This window comes from Carettochelys insculpta, chromosome 17, assembly GCF_033958435.1.
Source record: "Carettochelys insculpta isolate YL-2023 chromosome 17, ASM3395843v1, whole genome shotgun sequence".
NCBI lineage: Eukaryota > Metazoa > Chordata > Testudines > Carettochelyidae > Carettochelys > Carettochelys insculpta.
In genome coordinates, this window is record NC_134153.1 from 2,654,480 (window position 1) to 2,669,757 (window position 15,278).

Genomic DNA, 15,278 nt, shown 5'->3' on the forward strand with positions numbered 1-15,278 from the left:
CAGTCACTGCTGGAGCATTGGACGTCCTCCTCCTCCTCAGACCCTCCCCCCAGCTCAAACATCTGGGACAACTAAACTAAGCCCCCACAGTGCCCCCATCACTCAGGTGTGGCTGCTTGGCTTGGACAAGTCATGAATCATCCCAAATGCAATTGCACAGACTTTTCAGCAAGAATAAAATAAGCCTGTTGGAAATCCTACAACGGCTTTGGGGAAACGTGCATATTTAACTCTTCTTAGAGGGCTGGAAAGCACCATGTACCAAACAGCAAAGGAAACTCCCTCCCCTGTTTCTCAGTGCTCTTTCTGCAGTTCAAATAGCCATTTTATAGGTTGTGCTGTCCCAGGGGCATTGATTCAACACACAGTTCAGTCACTAATAAGGTTATTCCCAGACCATGCCACCTGATTTAGTAGCCAAAGTAAGAGAGGCGGGATATTAACTCTTTTACTGCCAGTACATGTCCATGGGATGTTTGGGGGGAGGGGCTGGCAGCTGGCAGTCCTCCTTTCCTTATCTGAGAACAAGTACAGTACAGGCAGCACCAGAACAAGATCCCTAAGCCCACCAGGCCCTGACCTGAAGGGGGTGATGGGAGTCCAGTCTCCAGAGCCTGTGTAGTCCTGATCTCTTTGCTGAGACTCCCCACAAAGGGTGTCAGTTTCACCAGTGGAGGACTGCACCCTTATACCCTAGAAAATGCATTATGGGCCTTGTGTTAGCAACTTTCCTTCGCTACCTACAAATGACAGATTTCAGCCTCTCACCTACGGGGGGAAAGCTTGTCTCTTGCTAACACTCTCCTGTGCCCTTTACTTCCAGCTAACTTTTACTACCATTTAAAAGCAAACATCTGTTCCTCATTGTCATGTGACAAAGTAATCAGCCAGAGAGGTGCTTTCTTCAAAGGCAGAACAAGAAAGCTCATGGGAACTGGGGATAATACAACCATCCCAGAAGCTCCTCAGTTTCTGCTTTGCTGCAGAGCTGCTCCCTAACCCTTCCCCTGCTTCCCTCCCGCTACATGTTTAAAGGAGCGGTGGACATCTCCTCGGCCTCTCATTGCCAGATTCAACAGTTGGAGCAAGAGTTGCATTCACGGCTCATTCTGGATCACATCAGCACGCCACACAGATGTGAGGAACTGGAACATGTGCTTCAGTTCACAAAAATTTCTGTTCATGATGCTCAGACTGTTAATATATAGAAGCACAAACAGATGCTTATCACTTACTATATTTGGTTCCTTTCTACAGGAGATTTCAAAGCATCTTACCAGGACAGAGCAGCAACATTATTCCCATTTTACAGATAGGAAGACTGAGGCAAAGAGCCGTTGAATCATTTGCCTGAGTCCACACAGCAAGATAAGGACAATGACAAGACCTAACCCTATCTCTCTTGTTTTGCAAGCCTATGTCCCAACCATTAGTGTTCATTTAGTGCATTCCAGCTGGCTGCTTTCCTCTAACTCATTCTCTTTTACTGCAGCATCCCAAAGAGCAGTGTGCCTCAGCCCAAAGCAGAGAAGCAGGAACTGAGTACCAGACCTTTCAGACTCTGGGTATTTCAAGTCTCTACTTACGGACTCAGCTGAATGGATCGCAACAGAGACTAATACCTGTGCATCGCATCCCCACCTACCAGACTTGGAGGCCGTACAGATCGTGATCCCTTTCATCTAGTACAGGCGTATCTGCACAAAGAAATGTTTTCCTAGAGTGATTGCTTAAGTCACAGCCAGCTGTCATTCACACCTCTGAATCAGGAAAATGTTCCATATCTCTGTCCCCTGGCTGGCTGTGCAGTCATGCCTAGCTTTTCTCTCATGCACAATAACTACCCCCTAATGGACAAAGCATTATTTATAGCTTAGGAAAGATGCCATCTTGCAGTGCAGAGAATCAGGCAGCAGAGGGTGGCAAAGGATCACTGACTAAGAGAATTCTGCACAGCGGTTGCAGGTCAAAGGCAAAGAAGGAAGGTGGCTGACTTGAGTGACTGATTTCCTTGCTGCCTTTTCTCATGCAATGGCTCCCGGAATACCAGGCCCTGTCAGTATCACGGGGCTCTGAGTCTGCAGTGTTTCAACAGCATGTGATACACCCTAACCCCACATCTCCCCCTGCCCCAACCGAGACAGATTGCTGCACTTGCCATTTAGTCGCATTCTTGAAAAGCCTTCATTGCCTGCAGCTTTCCACCCTGGGGAGATGTAGCCCTCAACATTCCTGTGCACATCCAGCTTGTGCCCCGAGATGCAGCATTTGCGCCTTTGCTAGTGGCAATCTCTCCAGCTGCCGTTACAACCTTTCATTGGGCTTTGTTGGTTTCTACCAGGCACTAGGTTTTAGCTGAAGGATCATTAGCCCTAGGAACAAGCAGACTAGTAGACCTATGTCCCTATTCCTGGTAGACATTAAGAGCTATCTGGGTCAGCCTGAATGAGGAGAATTTTTTTTAAACAGGAAACTGACCCTCAGAACTCCACTTTGTGCAAACAGGCTCAGATTCCGTGTGGGGAGAGAGCAAAACACCCCTAAATACAGGCCTACCCAGCCACAGGTGAACGCTTCAGAGGAAGAGAGATCTTCTGTCTAGTGGCTTAGATCATGTAAACATTGCAGCTGGAGCTTGCACCAGCTTTAATCTAGCTAAGGCAGCTAAAAATAGCAGTGAAGACATAGCAGGATGGACTGTACGAACCTGCCTGGAGTCCTGGGTATATACTTGTGTTCCTGTCTTCCTGCCAGGGGCTGTGTCATCTTGTCTTTCTTGCTGTTTTAGCTAGATAAAAGTTAGTTCTGCACCAGTGTGCCTGCTTACAGTCACATTCCCATCTGGAGTGTAGACCTATCCACAGAGTTAATACAAAACATCCTGTGCCCTCTAGGGCATGCCTGGCCAAAGTACCAGAATTTGCCCAGAGCTACAGCAACTCTTGGCAGTGTGGGACTGTTACCAGTTGGCGTAAGTGAGAGCAGACCTCAGATGTCTCTAACATAACTAGGGAACCACCTGGCCTAAAGCAGCTCCAGGATGAAGGAAGTACATGCCTTTGCTCAGACCTAACGGATTCTGAGCTGTGTGGCATGTGCTCCTCAGACACTGCTGAAGATCTAGCCCATGCATTTTCTGTTCTGCTGCTCCCCAGGTGAGCCACTGAAATAATGGGCTAAATTAATCTTGACATCAGTGGAATTACACCAGCAAAAAAACCCATAACTGATGCCTTTAAATAAAGGTGACATGGTCATTTGGCAGCAACTCCAACAAGCTGCAACAACATGGGATGTTTCCTCTTCCAGGCCCAGGTCCCAAATGGTGCCACCTGGTGAAAGTGGAGCTGAAGATGCAGCCAATGAGCCACACCCCCTTATTCCAGCGATAAATCTGAGCATTTGCATAGATGAACTACAGGGAACCCTTAGCATAGCCCATGTTGCAAGCACCAGCATGGCTTTCCACCTGAAAGCCAGTGACACTGCTCTATGTTGTTTCACCCAGTTTTTAAAACATGATTCTTTAACCATTAAATTAACTGGACAAGTCAGTAACCCTATGTCCATTCAGCTCAAAGGTGAAGCCTGAGGCAAACCAGCTCCATTCCCATTGCCCATCTCTCTGGGTACCCCATTAGTGCCTAGAAATGGGCTAAGCCTCTCTAGCCTATACTGACATATTACCTTGCCTGTCACAGTCAGTTTGTTAACAGCAAAAAAAACCCCTATTGGCTCATTTAGGGCTTTCTAGGGGCATCTTATTACACACCAGCAGGCTGGAAGGAACATAGTCATCTTTAGTTTTCTCCACTGCCAGGGAACCAGCTTTTATGGGTAAGGTATCAGTCCATTATTTACTCAGAACCTGATCCTGTAAGATACCAAGCCCCGCAACTCCCATGGACCTGAATGGGGCTGGACATGCTCAGAATCATGTAGGCCTGGGAATGCTAATCTTTGCCCTGTAAAATGGTGCTTGCCTCCACCCAAAGATGCAGGGGAGATTTCCCAGGGCAACTAGGTGCTCATCCATCACAGCTTCTCAAAGAGCCTTAGCACCCACACCCTTTTTGTAGATCTCTCCGGAACCTCTGCTGGGACATAAGCCCTAAAATAATCTAACACAGACTGTGTGGGACACTCGCCTGACAGCAACTAGAAAAGACAATAATGTTGCCCCACTTTTATGTTGCATCCCTCCCTGCCCTCCAAGGATCTCACAACATTTTACTAACACATTAATTAAGCCTCACAGCCCCTTTCATGACCTCAGTAAGCATCAGTACTCCTATTACAGGATATTTGCCTCCAAATTCACTTCCACAAGCCACAAAGGATGCTCCTACTTTGCACAGATGAAGCAAATCTATAGGCGCAGTGTTCCTAAATGGTCTGAAAAGTAAGAATATGTCATTGTACCAGAGTGTGGGAAGGACAAATAGGTGCATTTTGAATAACCTTTTTCTTGACCTGCCTGGGTTCGCAAGTAAACACCACACACCAGATGCACTTACTGGCTAGAACATTTTAGCTAAGTGTGTATGTCTCATCTAAAGTCTGTCCGCACTATGAAGGTAGGGAAAAGTACAGCAGCAGAGAACGCTCTGAACAAAGCCCCAGATCCACACTTCTCCCATGGTAATGAACTTTAGGTGAGGGGAAGTGTTAAGATCTAAACCCGTCTGTGGGGTTCAGCTTTTGCATGAGCGCTGCCTTTATCATTGGCCCAGCCAACATGCCATCCCCGCAGACTGCTGAATTCTGGAGCATTGCAAACCTGCAACTGATAACGCAGCATGCAGGGCCGTCCTGAGGCATAGGCAGATGGGTACGGCACTGCTAAATTAGGAGCCCCCTGATACGTGTCTAGGGATGGGCCGTTAAGCCGCAGGTAGCATTGGCTCCAGTGGCCTCATTCCAGAGTCATCTGCCCGTCCTCGCTGGTCAGCCCTGGTTCCAACAGCTTCCAGCCTCTGTCTGGCCCCCCGATCCCTGCCTTCAGGATCACCAGGCAGCAGCAAACCTCTGGAGGAGCAAGAGATGGCTGTGCAGTTGGCAGCTGGAGGGAAGTGGTGGTTTCCCCTTCAAAGTGCCACCCTCTTCTCCTTCAGCCCATGCTTGCACCTCCCACCTGCTCCCCTGAGGCTGCAAGTGAGGCCTCCCACGGCCCAGGGTTGCCATCCCACCTGGGCCAGAGAGACCGGGCATCATTTGCTGCAATGGCGTCTGGTCCAGAAGAGTTTGCAACCCCCAGTTTCCACAGCTTCTTTTCCCACAGCTCACCCCATGGAGCAGCTGCTTCCCTTGCAGCAGAGGGTGTGCTTGTGCTGGGCAGGGCACCAGCACTGGTAGCGGGGGCCCTGGTAGCATGAGCCCATTTCTGCACACACTGTCTGATGGCTCAGAGCAAATGTCACAGAGCTGCCAGGATACTATTCTGGAGTCCAGCTCTCCCCTGCAAAGCAGCTCTGTGAAAGGGGTGGAGGGGGCCCCACTGACAGCATATCAGGTATGCTCAGCTTCAGAGTGACCAGATGCCTTCCCTACCTGCCTGCCCCAGACACTCACCCTGGAACCTGTGAGCCAAGCTGGGATCTTCCTTCTCTCACATCCTCACCAACAAGACCAGCTCTGAAGCCCAAATTATCTCCTCAGTGTCCCCGATGTGGCCCCCCAGCAAGGTGTTTGTAATGGGACGGGGGCATGGATATCTCAGGGCTGAGGAGAAAGAGGAGGTGGGGGGTGCTGGGGCAGCCTGGGCAGTGAAGGGCGTTTCCTCACTGCTCCTGTCAGATGCACTAGGTGCCTCAGTCTCCCTCTGGGAGTTGGGTGCTCAGCCCTGCAGCTATGCCAAGAGTCCTGGGGCAAAATCGGAGTCCACGTGAAGTGAGGCCCCTTATCCCTGCGCGGATGGGTCTTCCACACTGCTCGCCAGGTGGCAAAACTGAGGTGAAACCCCTCTACGTCCTCTGGCTAGTACTCCAGGCCCATGCTCCACACACTCCCGCCTCAGAACTGCAATTATCTCCCCCTTCCTATCTCATGTCCTGGGTCACCGCCAGCCTGCCTGTAGGCCTCCTTCCTCCAGCACTGCCACCAGCTCTGCCCACTGGTAGCCCTGTTCAAACACTGGCTCTTCTACCCCAAGATTGTCTTAGATGCTGCTCTCTCTATCTCTTCCCTCTGATGGGGAAAGTGGCTTGGCTTTTATCCTCCCCTGTTTCCCAGCAAGCCTTGCAGCAGCCCAGGTTAAAGGCTTGACTGTCCTGTCAGGCAGACTGGTACAAAATGTTGTGTTAGCCCTGCAGAATGCAGAGCCCTGCAGAACCTCTCATGCTGGCAGTAACAGGAGCCCATAGCATAGGGCTGCACAGTTGTGGCTAATTAGCTTTATAAATGTAGCTTGGAAAATAATTCAGTTGTTGCTTCATTCAGGAGAAAGGACAGAACCCAGCTCCTCCTTCACTCTTGGCCGGGTTGTGAGGAGTCAAAAGCAGCAAAAGCTTAGCGTTGTCAAAACAACCAGCTGTGTAAGGGATTAAATGCAGTAGGTGCCACAGTGCAGGTTAGATCTCAGTCCTAGCTACACTGGCTCCAAATGGATTTAAGGATCTGTGATGTGAACATCACAGCTAGAGGACATTGATTTTGCTGAGCATGTCACCCTTCTTTCACACCAACATGAAAGCATGAAAGAAAAGGTCACAACACTAGACAAAACTGCCTCAGTGACTGGACTGAGCATTAACAAGGGAAAGACCAAGACAATGAGGATCAACCAGTCCAACAACACCACCATCGCACTGGGAGGGGATGACCTGGAAGATGTGGAGCAGTTCACCTGCTTGGGGAGTATTATGAGTGTAGATGGAGGAACAGATAAGCATACCAGTGCCAGGGTAGGGAAAGCAACAACTGCATTCAAGACTCTCCATCCCATAGGGAGTTCACAAATAATATCTGTGAAGATGAAACTGCAGCTCTTCAACACAAATGTGGGGTGCGCTCTTGTATGGATGTGAGCCCTGGTGTACTAAAAAATCTTCAAATTACACGCTACAGACATTCATAAGCAGATGCCTGAGGTACATCTTTCCATCAAATGGCAAGACTTTATCACAAATGCAGAGCTTTGGAACAGAGCAGGACAAGAACCAACTGACATTGAAATCTAGAGAAGAAAGTGGGGATGGCCAGGCCACACTCTCGGAAAACCATCATCCAACATAGTCTGTCAAGCTCTCACATGGAACCTGCAAGGAAAATGCAAAAAAGAAAGACCTCGGACAATATGGAGAAGATCTACTGGAATGAAGGACAACTGGGGTACTCGGGAGCCAGCTAGAAGTTTTGTCCCAAGACAGAGTGAAGTGGAGGAGACTTGTAGAAGACCTTTGCTCCATGCAGAGTACAAGAGTTAAGCAGTACTATAAGTAGATGTGAAGATACGTTGGCCCTGTCGTTGCATCTCTCCGAACTGCTAGAAACCAGCTTGAATTTGAACATGGCTCCTGGACTTGATTCCCAGCCTGGCGTGGATTGGTAATCAGAAATGAGCCTGTTATTACAAATGCACGTATTTCTCTTGGGTGAGATGGATCTTGCTCTGGCAGTCTCATGAAAGCATCTTTCCCCAGTTGGAGCATTTCCATCACAGGTGCTGTTCAGGGATGGCCAGTAGTTTACACTCCCCAGATCCAACCCTTGGCAGGTGACACAGCAAAGCAGCAGAAATAGCGTTGCTTTGGATTTGGTGTCTCACTAGGGACATGGTAGGAAACTCTTGTGGGTCAAAGCCACCTCAGGGTGCTAGTGAATGAAAGTGTTTGTCAGCAGGTGGCAGGGTGCCAACAGGGAGCAGGCAGGGAAAGGGGGTAGTGGCCCCTGAGCTGAGCATTTCAAACGGCCACGGAGCTCCCAACCACTGACACTACCAAAGTAGCAGCTGTGGTGGTTGGAGCTCTGGGCCCCTTTGAAGAGCTGCATCAGCTCTCCTTCACTGCTCTGCGCAGCTGGGAGGAAGGAGGGAGGGCCCAGCACCACGGTCTGGGTGGCGCTAAGGGCTGACTGCCTTAGGCCTGCCTCTTCTGGCGTGGCTCCACCCTTTCCAGGGCATGGAGCTGGGCTCCCGTCCCACCTTGCCTTGGTCCACAGTGGCTGTGGGCCCTGCTGGCACGTGGCAGATAAGGGCCCTGTACCAAATGGATTTGATACCTCAGAGAAGCTCCTGCTGGACAGGTGTCCTCAGGGCAAATAGCAATCTCAGCAGAGAGGCAGGACAGGATATCCCAGCATGGGTGTCTTGTGAAAACCCCCTGTTATTCCTGGCACCAGCTGCTGAGGCAGCGTGGGACAACTGCCCAGTTGCTCCAATACAAATACAGTGGGTGGGCAGAATGCGCAGACAGGCCAATGCTGTTGACAACTGGCTGTAGTCACCCTGTCAGAGCAGCACGTCACTGCTCTGGCTCTCTCTGCAGCATGCTGGCTATGTGAATTATGGATGGTCCCTCCAGGACACAGCAGAGGCATCCTGGCGGAGCAGCATGGTGAGGAGCACACACAGCAGGCTTCAGGCTCCAGCACCATCAGCGTAACACCCCCTGTAGCACCAAAACTGTCCCTAAAAACATGACAGTTCACAAACGTCCATGTGCCTGCACTGAGGGGCTGCCTTCCCTTAGCCTCTTTGTGCCCCACCAGAGGGCTGCTGCTCGTCACCTATCACAGCCGAGAAAAACACGGCTCCAGGTTCAGCCCTTGTATCCGCACTCAGCACCAGCTGAAGGTTGGTAGCCACATTAAAAACATTTGCAGACAGACTTTGGCCTGGTGGTGCTTAGAGGTCCTTCGCAGTGGATCAGCTAGCAGGGACCATGAAACTAACACTCTTGTGGCCAGGGACAAGATGCGGCTAAAAACAGAGGGGTGCTCCCCTCACCTTGCTGGCTGGTGCATGGAGTGCTCCCCCGCTGTTTCACCCCCCTTCAGACAGGGTAAGGCAAAGCCCAGCAGGAAAGACAATGCTTTGTCTCAGCTGACTCCTCAGCAGCATGCCAGGCCATGCAGCCCGAGAAGAAGGGTGAGGCAGCTTTTTAGGGGGTGGGGGACTGAAATGGGGAGGAGAGGCTGAGGGAAATCAGGCTTTGCCAAGCACTTGTTTGAGCATTTTCCTGTCAGCCCCAGCTCATGGAGGCGTGAGAACCTCAGCTCTCATTTCTCCAGCCTTCATGGCAGTGGAGGAAAGCTGGAGGATATGGCCCCAACAGATGCCACACCAGAAGTGGGGGAAAACAGAGGGGGGGGGTGTGTGCACATGCGCGCACATACATATATATATCCTGACCAGCTCCACAACCCCATTTCCTCGTCCAGGGAACCTGCCAAGGACTTCTGCCATTTCCTGGACCAACAAACACCCTCTCCCTTCCCCTCAACTCTCCCCTCTCTGTTCTACCCCAAGGCCTGGTCACCCTTCATCTCTCTCCACCCATCCTCTGTCAGACCTCATTTGGCTGAGCCCTTCCACACCCCTACATGCCCTCAGCCTTCAGCTACTTTCCCCCGTCTTCTGTGGCTGCAGGGCCTCCTATCAGGGGCCTGAGGTGAGACGAGGCAGCAAACACAGCAGCAATGTCTCTGCCCTGAGTGCGACTGAAACACTAGGCCTGGTCTTGTGCCAGCTGGGTAATGCTGGCTGGAAGCCCTGTTGGCCCCCTGGGCCGTGATGGGAGAACGGAGGAGGGATGCTGTAAACCCTGGCTGTGGCTGCAGGCCGATGGAGTGTGGGGCCAGGCTATGGGGGAGCTGGTTTGGACAGTGGCTCCTTCTTTCAGCCAGCACCCAGCTGCGCACACCGCAGCAGCTGGCAGGGAGGGGGTGGGCAGGCTGGAGGATCAGCTGCGCGTCCGGGTCTGGGATCAGCTGTGCTCAGTGCTTTCTGCTGGTCCCTCCTGCTCCCTGGTCCCAGTGGACAGTGGCAGGACCTATGCCCAGGTGCACTGAAAGCTCCACAGGGCAGGCGGGGTGGGCGTGATCAGATCTTTACTCACTGCTGTGCACTGACTCTGTACACACATTTATGGGTTGCCTCTCACTTTCCACCTCAGGGAATCACCAGCTACCCTGGTCGCCAGAGCCAAAGATTCACTCCTACATGCTCCCTCGCGGTTCAGACCGGCCATCAGTCTGCCCCTGCTTTCAGGATCCTTTTTTCCTAGAAAAGAAGAGCTGAGCTCAGGCGGTGCCCTGACCACTCCTGTCTAACGTAACGTGCATAAAATCCATGCTGAAGGAGATGGAGTAATTCCCAAGTGCCATTTAGCTGCAAGCTCTGGACAGAGGGGACTGGAGGAGAACCACAAGGCAGGCAAGAGAGAGATGCTTGCATTTACTACCCAGCCAAACCCTTCCAGCATATTGCAGCCATAGCAACAGAGATGGGTTGTCCCAGCCGGAGTCTGCAGTGCAATAGAGGGAGAGAGGGACGCAGGCAAAGAAAGAGCCTTGCGTTGCACTGGGCAATCTCCTAAGGGGTTGGCACAAATAAACAGCAACTGGAAGCAACTGGAGCCAATCTCCCAGCTCCTTTTGTAATGCTTTCTGACACAGATTCCTCTCCATGGCTGACTTTGCAAGTCTCCCCTGCTTCTCCCCTCCTGCCACAGCTTCTCGTCGTGTGACTAAATTATACACAAGAGGAGGAACATGCTGGAAATTCTAATAAAGCCCCTCATCTGCAGGTTTGTGTTGCAGACTGAATCCTTCTCACCTCCAGGGCTATGCAGGGGACTAAAAAGCAGCCCCTTATCGGTACCACAGAAAGTCTAGCTACATCAAGGCAAGAGAGAAAAATCCTTCTGTTCAATACAGGAGGGCACCAAGGGATTCCAACCCCGCAAATCCCAGCAAAGGCTCTGCATGCAGCAGGCCCCCAGTGGAAATGCCAGGGTGACGATCCCTTGAACTAGCAGTTCATGCTGTCCCAGCAACCGAAGCATCATCCTGAGCAGGAAGCAGAAGCATTAAGTTCCCCTAGTTTGTGTGGGCTGAGGGCGGGCAGAAAATACACCTCCCTCCCAGGGATGGGCTCTTGTTTTGCATCTTACATGCAAATGACACCCAAACCTTTGGCTGAGTTAAATGGCAGAGGAGAGAGAAAGGGCATGAGACAGGCAGCAGCTCTTCCAGATGGCAGGCGCTGCAGACAAGGCTCTCTTGCCCACCAGGGCAAGACTGGGTGGAGTGTATTGTACAGTTGCATGTTTTTGTACTGGGTAATTTTAAGATCCTTGTAGCTGAATTGTAGCCTGTGTCCTGCTGTACCCCCTAGTTCCAGACTCTGTCACATCAGTCTGCTTCCCTATCTGTGTAACCCTAACGCTCTCCTTCAACAATGCGCAACCCTTTGTTGCCTTAGCTCCAGAATGACGTGTGAACCTCAGGGAATGCTAAAGGGCTGGCTGCTCAGCAGCAATGAGAAAGGATGGCTCAGATTTGGGAAAGGGCTTTAATTCCCTGTTCTGCCATAGACTTAGTGTGTGATCTTGGGTTAGTCACTGAGCTTCTCTGAGCCTCAGTTCTCCATCTGTATAATGGGGAGAACAGCGATGTCCTGCCTACAGGGGTATTAGCAGGATAAATACACTGACACTAGTGAGGCCTCAGACCCTACAGCAGGGGTCAATGATCTTGCCGAGGCACAATGCCAAAATGTGACCCTTTGACCTCTATCTACAGTCCAAGGGCTGGTGATACTTTTTAAAGTCACTAATAGTCCTGCTTGCAACAGCTTCATTCATAAATAAATTAAGATGCACAGTTTTACCATTTAGGTGGTGGTTGGTAGCATTAGCCGGTCTTTTGTTAGTCTACATGGCTTTGAGCAAGCTCCCAGCTGCATTGGGAAGGAGGGGTGGGGCTCAGCTCCTGCCTTGCATGCTGGTAAAAATCGCATGCCACTCTTGGCACCTGTGCCAGGGGTTGCTAACCACTGCACTACAGTGATGGGGCGGCACAAATGCCTTAGGCTGCCAGGCTTGATAGAGCAGCAGATGGATAAGGCTTGCCCCTGCTTTTTGCTGATCTGCGGATACCTCAGAAATACCAAGAAGTTCTGTGGCTTCTTATAAACTAACAGGTATTTTGGAGCATAAGCTTTCACAGGCAAATACCCAGTTCGTCAGATGTAATCAATGTTGTCTCTACATTGCATCTAATGAAGTGGGTCTTTGCTCACGAAAGCTTATGCTCCAAAATATCTGTTAGTCTATAAGGTGCCACAGGACTTCTCATTGTTTTTGCAGATACAGACTAACATGGCTACCCCTCTGATACTAGAAACCTTAGAGAGCAAGAAAAGAATACAGAGAAGGTCCCTGTCCCTTGTGAGAGGTCCTGGTTTTGGTTGCTGGCACAAACTACCTCCTTGGAAATATCCGACCTTGCTGGAGCTGTTCCTCACTTAACAGGTGTCACATCACCCGGATTTGACTGCTGACTTTCATGTGCAGGCATGGACCCTGGGCAATGTGGGCAACTGCCCCTTTCCACCCCACCCCACGGGCAGCCCTGAGCCCCTGCATTTCATGTGCATGGTAGTGTTTCATTTGGCCTTTTCCCTAGTTCTGGATAACATCTCAGACCACAACGGTCCTTAAAGAGCATTTTGTCATCCAAGGGTTTTGATAGGGACATGGGAATCACCAGCAGGACCTGAACAGGGTGCAGGCAGTCCAGCAACCTGTCTCGAACAGTGGCCAGAATCAGCCATTCCAGGGGAAGATGCAACAGATTCCAGATGGGCAGTTGGTCCCAGGGATAAGCTGCTTCCAGGGAATGTTACTTGTCCCACAAACAGTTCCCGTTATTTAACGCTTTGTATTTACTTTCTGATTTAGGCTCTTTGAAGATCTCAGCATTGAACCAGCCTAGGCCGTGCTCCCGTGAGCTGAGTCCTACTGTAGCTGTTGTAGAGGCTGACACAGATTAGTCTCTCAAAGGACCTACAGTCCGACAATGTAAAGGTGAAGCAAACCCATAGTTTCACATTCTAGACCTGCCAGATTGAGGCTGCCCTTTCTTTCCACCTGCCAAGGAGGCTCTCTAAAAAGACACACCAGGCTCTGCTCCCACAGCCCCAGCAGAAGAGATTAAGGCTCCCAAGTTTCCAGTGACTGATTCAGACCAAACCATAGTGGTGCCAGAGTACAAAGGGCAGCCTATTGTAACCATTTAAAGGAGTCTGTGCCCTTTTCAGATGCAGTCACTTGAATGCAGCCTGGCCTGACTCCGATGGTGAAAGCACCAGGTACGAGGCCTGCAATCTGGATGCTGTGCCTAGCTCCAGTGCAGACTCACTCTGTGACCCTGAGGCTGGTCCCTTAATTTCAAACTGAAGTCTGGTCTCTCACACCATATTTTAACATGTACATAGAAACAGCCTGGTTTCAAGAGATACTGAGCACCTGCAGTTCTTGCTGCAGCCAGCTCAAAGGGAGTTGATTCTGCACCTTTAGGCACCATGGCTGAGCTCCTCCTATACTTCCAAGGGACACCTGACTCAAGGACAGTCCCACCCAGAGCTCCCCTGGGCCCATGCAGGAGTGCACCAGCCCTAACAGAAGGTTGTGGCTGAACAGGCACACCAGAGACCAAACCACACATTCTCCCAGCTTTGCCCAGAGAGACTTGCACTTCACGTGCCGACTTGTCTGAAGGTTCACCACATCCCTGTGTTTCAGAGCTGCTGGGCATGCAGTTCTGTCCAGGTTTACCCCTTCCTCTTCATGCTGTAGCCACTGGGAAGGAAGAATTTGGTTCTGCCCTTGCCAGTCTGAAAAGGCTTCTCCACCCACAGGGCCTAATCCTACAACCCCTAATCACCTGAGTGGCCCTCATGCACCTGGGTCATTTTGTTGCAATCAGTAAGGTGGGCAGGTAAGGCCTGCAGGACTTGGGTCTTAGTGAGTCATATATGCAGGTAACTTCAGTTTCTTACAGGTACTGTCAGATCGCATCCCCTGTGGGGAGGGGCCTATGGTAGGAGGTTGGGGAATGCCAGTGACAGTAGCCACAAGAAATTTAAGTGGTGGCTGGATGTGCAGCTCACAACAGGGTGTCAGAGTGTGGGAAGACTGAGGGCAGGGGTGGGGATGTGGGGGATGCAGGAGTTGGGACTGGAGCTTGGGAGTGAGGAGAGGCTCAGGGCAGGGAACTGGGGTGTGGGGGGCAGGAGTCAAGCAAGGAGGGGATTGAGGCTGGGAGGCATGGGGAAGCTCGAAGCAGAAGACTGTGAGGGTGCAGGAGTCAAGGCAGGGGGGTGAGGGGGCTCAGGGAGGGAGACTGGAGTGAGTACAAGGGGGCAAGAAGTGTTTTTTGGGAGCATAGGAACCTGGAGAGGCACATACCAGGATGCTGCTGCTCTTCTTCCTCTTCCCCTGACTATCAGGGAGTGAGGGAAAACTGCACGGCTTGTGTGAATTACTCCTCTGCCCCTCCCCTCAGCAGCCAGGAGTGAGAAGCATGGAGCAAGGTGTGCTCTTTCCCCTCGCTCCCTGATATTTCAAGGAAAGCGGAAGAGCAGCAGAGTCCCAGGTATGCACAGCTGCAGCCCCCTACCCTGCCTGGGTGGCAGAGAGACCCAGGGCTGACCCAGCCCTGGATGGAGAGGTGTTCATGCTTCCCCAGCCAGCCCCTTTCACCTGCCTGGCTGCCTTCTGATTAGCAAGGCAGCCTGCAGAAGAGCCTCAGGAGCCTTGCTGGGAGCAGCTGCAGCCCAGAGCACCAGCTGGAAGGTCCCTTCTTGCTGGAGCACCGCACTGGCTTACTTTTACCATACTTTCATGTACAAAATGCTGTGGATGGATGATAACATTCAGAGAACCCCCTTGGTAGCCCAGGTGTTCCTCTCTCTTGTCCTCTTATTAGTTAAAGAGGCAGCGCTACCTGTGGAGTGAGCCAAACTGTTCCACACCTGCTGCCTGGTTTGGGTGAGTCATGCAATCTCTCAGCTTCCCAACCTGTATAGTAGAGCATAAGGAGGAGCCATTGGCTGACGTTTGCAGAAGCCTTTACAGGTGTAAACTGCTCTGTTAATGTGCTACTTTGTCATGTATTGCTACTCTTACCGAGAGGTGGCAGAGTGTGAAGTAATTGTGTCCCCCCCTGCCCCCCATTGCCTACCTAGACTTCTGGGGAGATTGTGCTTGCCTTTGGCTGAGACCTTTCACTGTGAAGCTCTGTTCATTGGCCAGTGGCTGGGCAAGGTCTGTGTT

General features: G+C 51.3%; 1 protein-coding gene across 2 annotated transcripts in view; it reads left to right on the forward strand.

Annotated features, from left to right (window-relative positions):
• COMMD7 (COMM domain containing 7) overlaps positions 1-10,744 on the forward strand; it is a 31,573-nt gene extending 20,829 nt beyond the window's left edge. Inside the window, exon 9 of one of the 2 annotated variants that reach the window (XM_075012223.1) lies at positions 10,113-10,744. In XM_075012223.1, coding sequence (XP_074868324.1) covers positions 10,113-10,237 — 125 coding nt within the window. In that variant the 3' untranslated portion in view covers positions 10,238-10,744. Of the gene's footprint in view, positions 1-1,492; positions 4,589-10,112 lie in introns of those variants that run through there. The other variant, XM_075012226.1, reaches the window with a different exon arrangement.
• Positions 10,745-15,278: the final 4,534 nt, after the last annotated feature.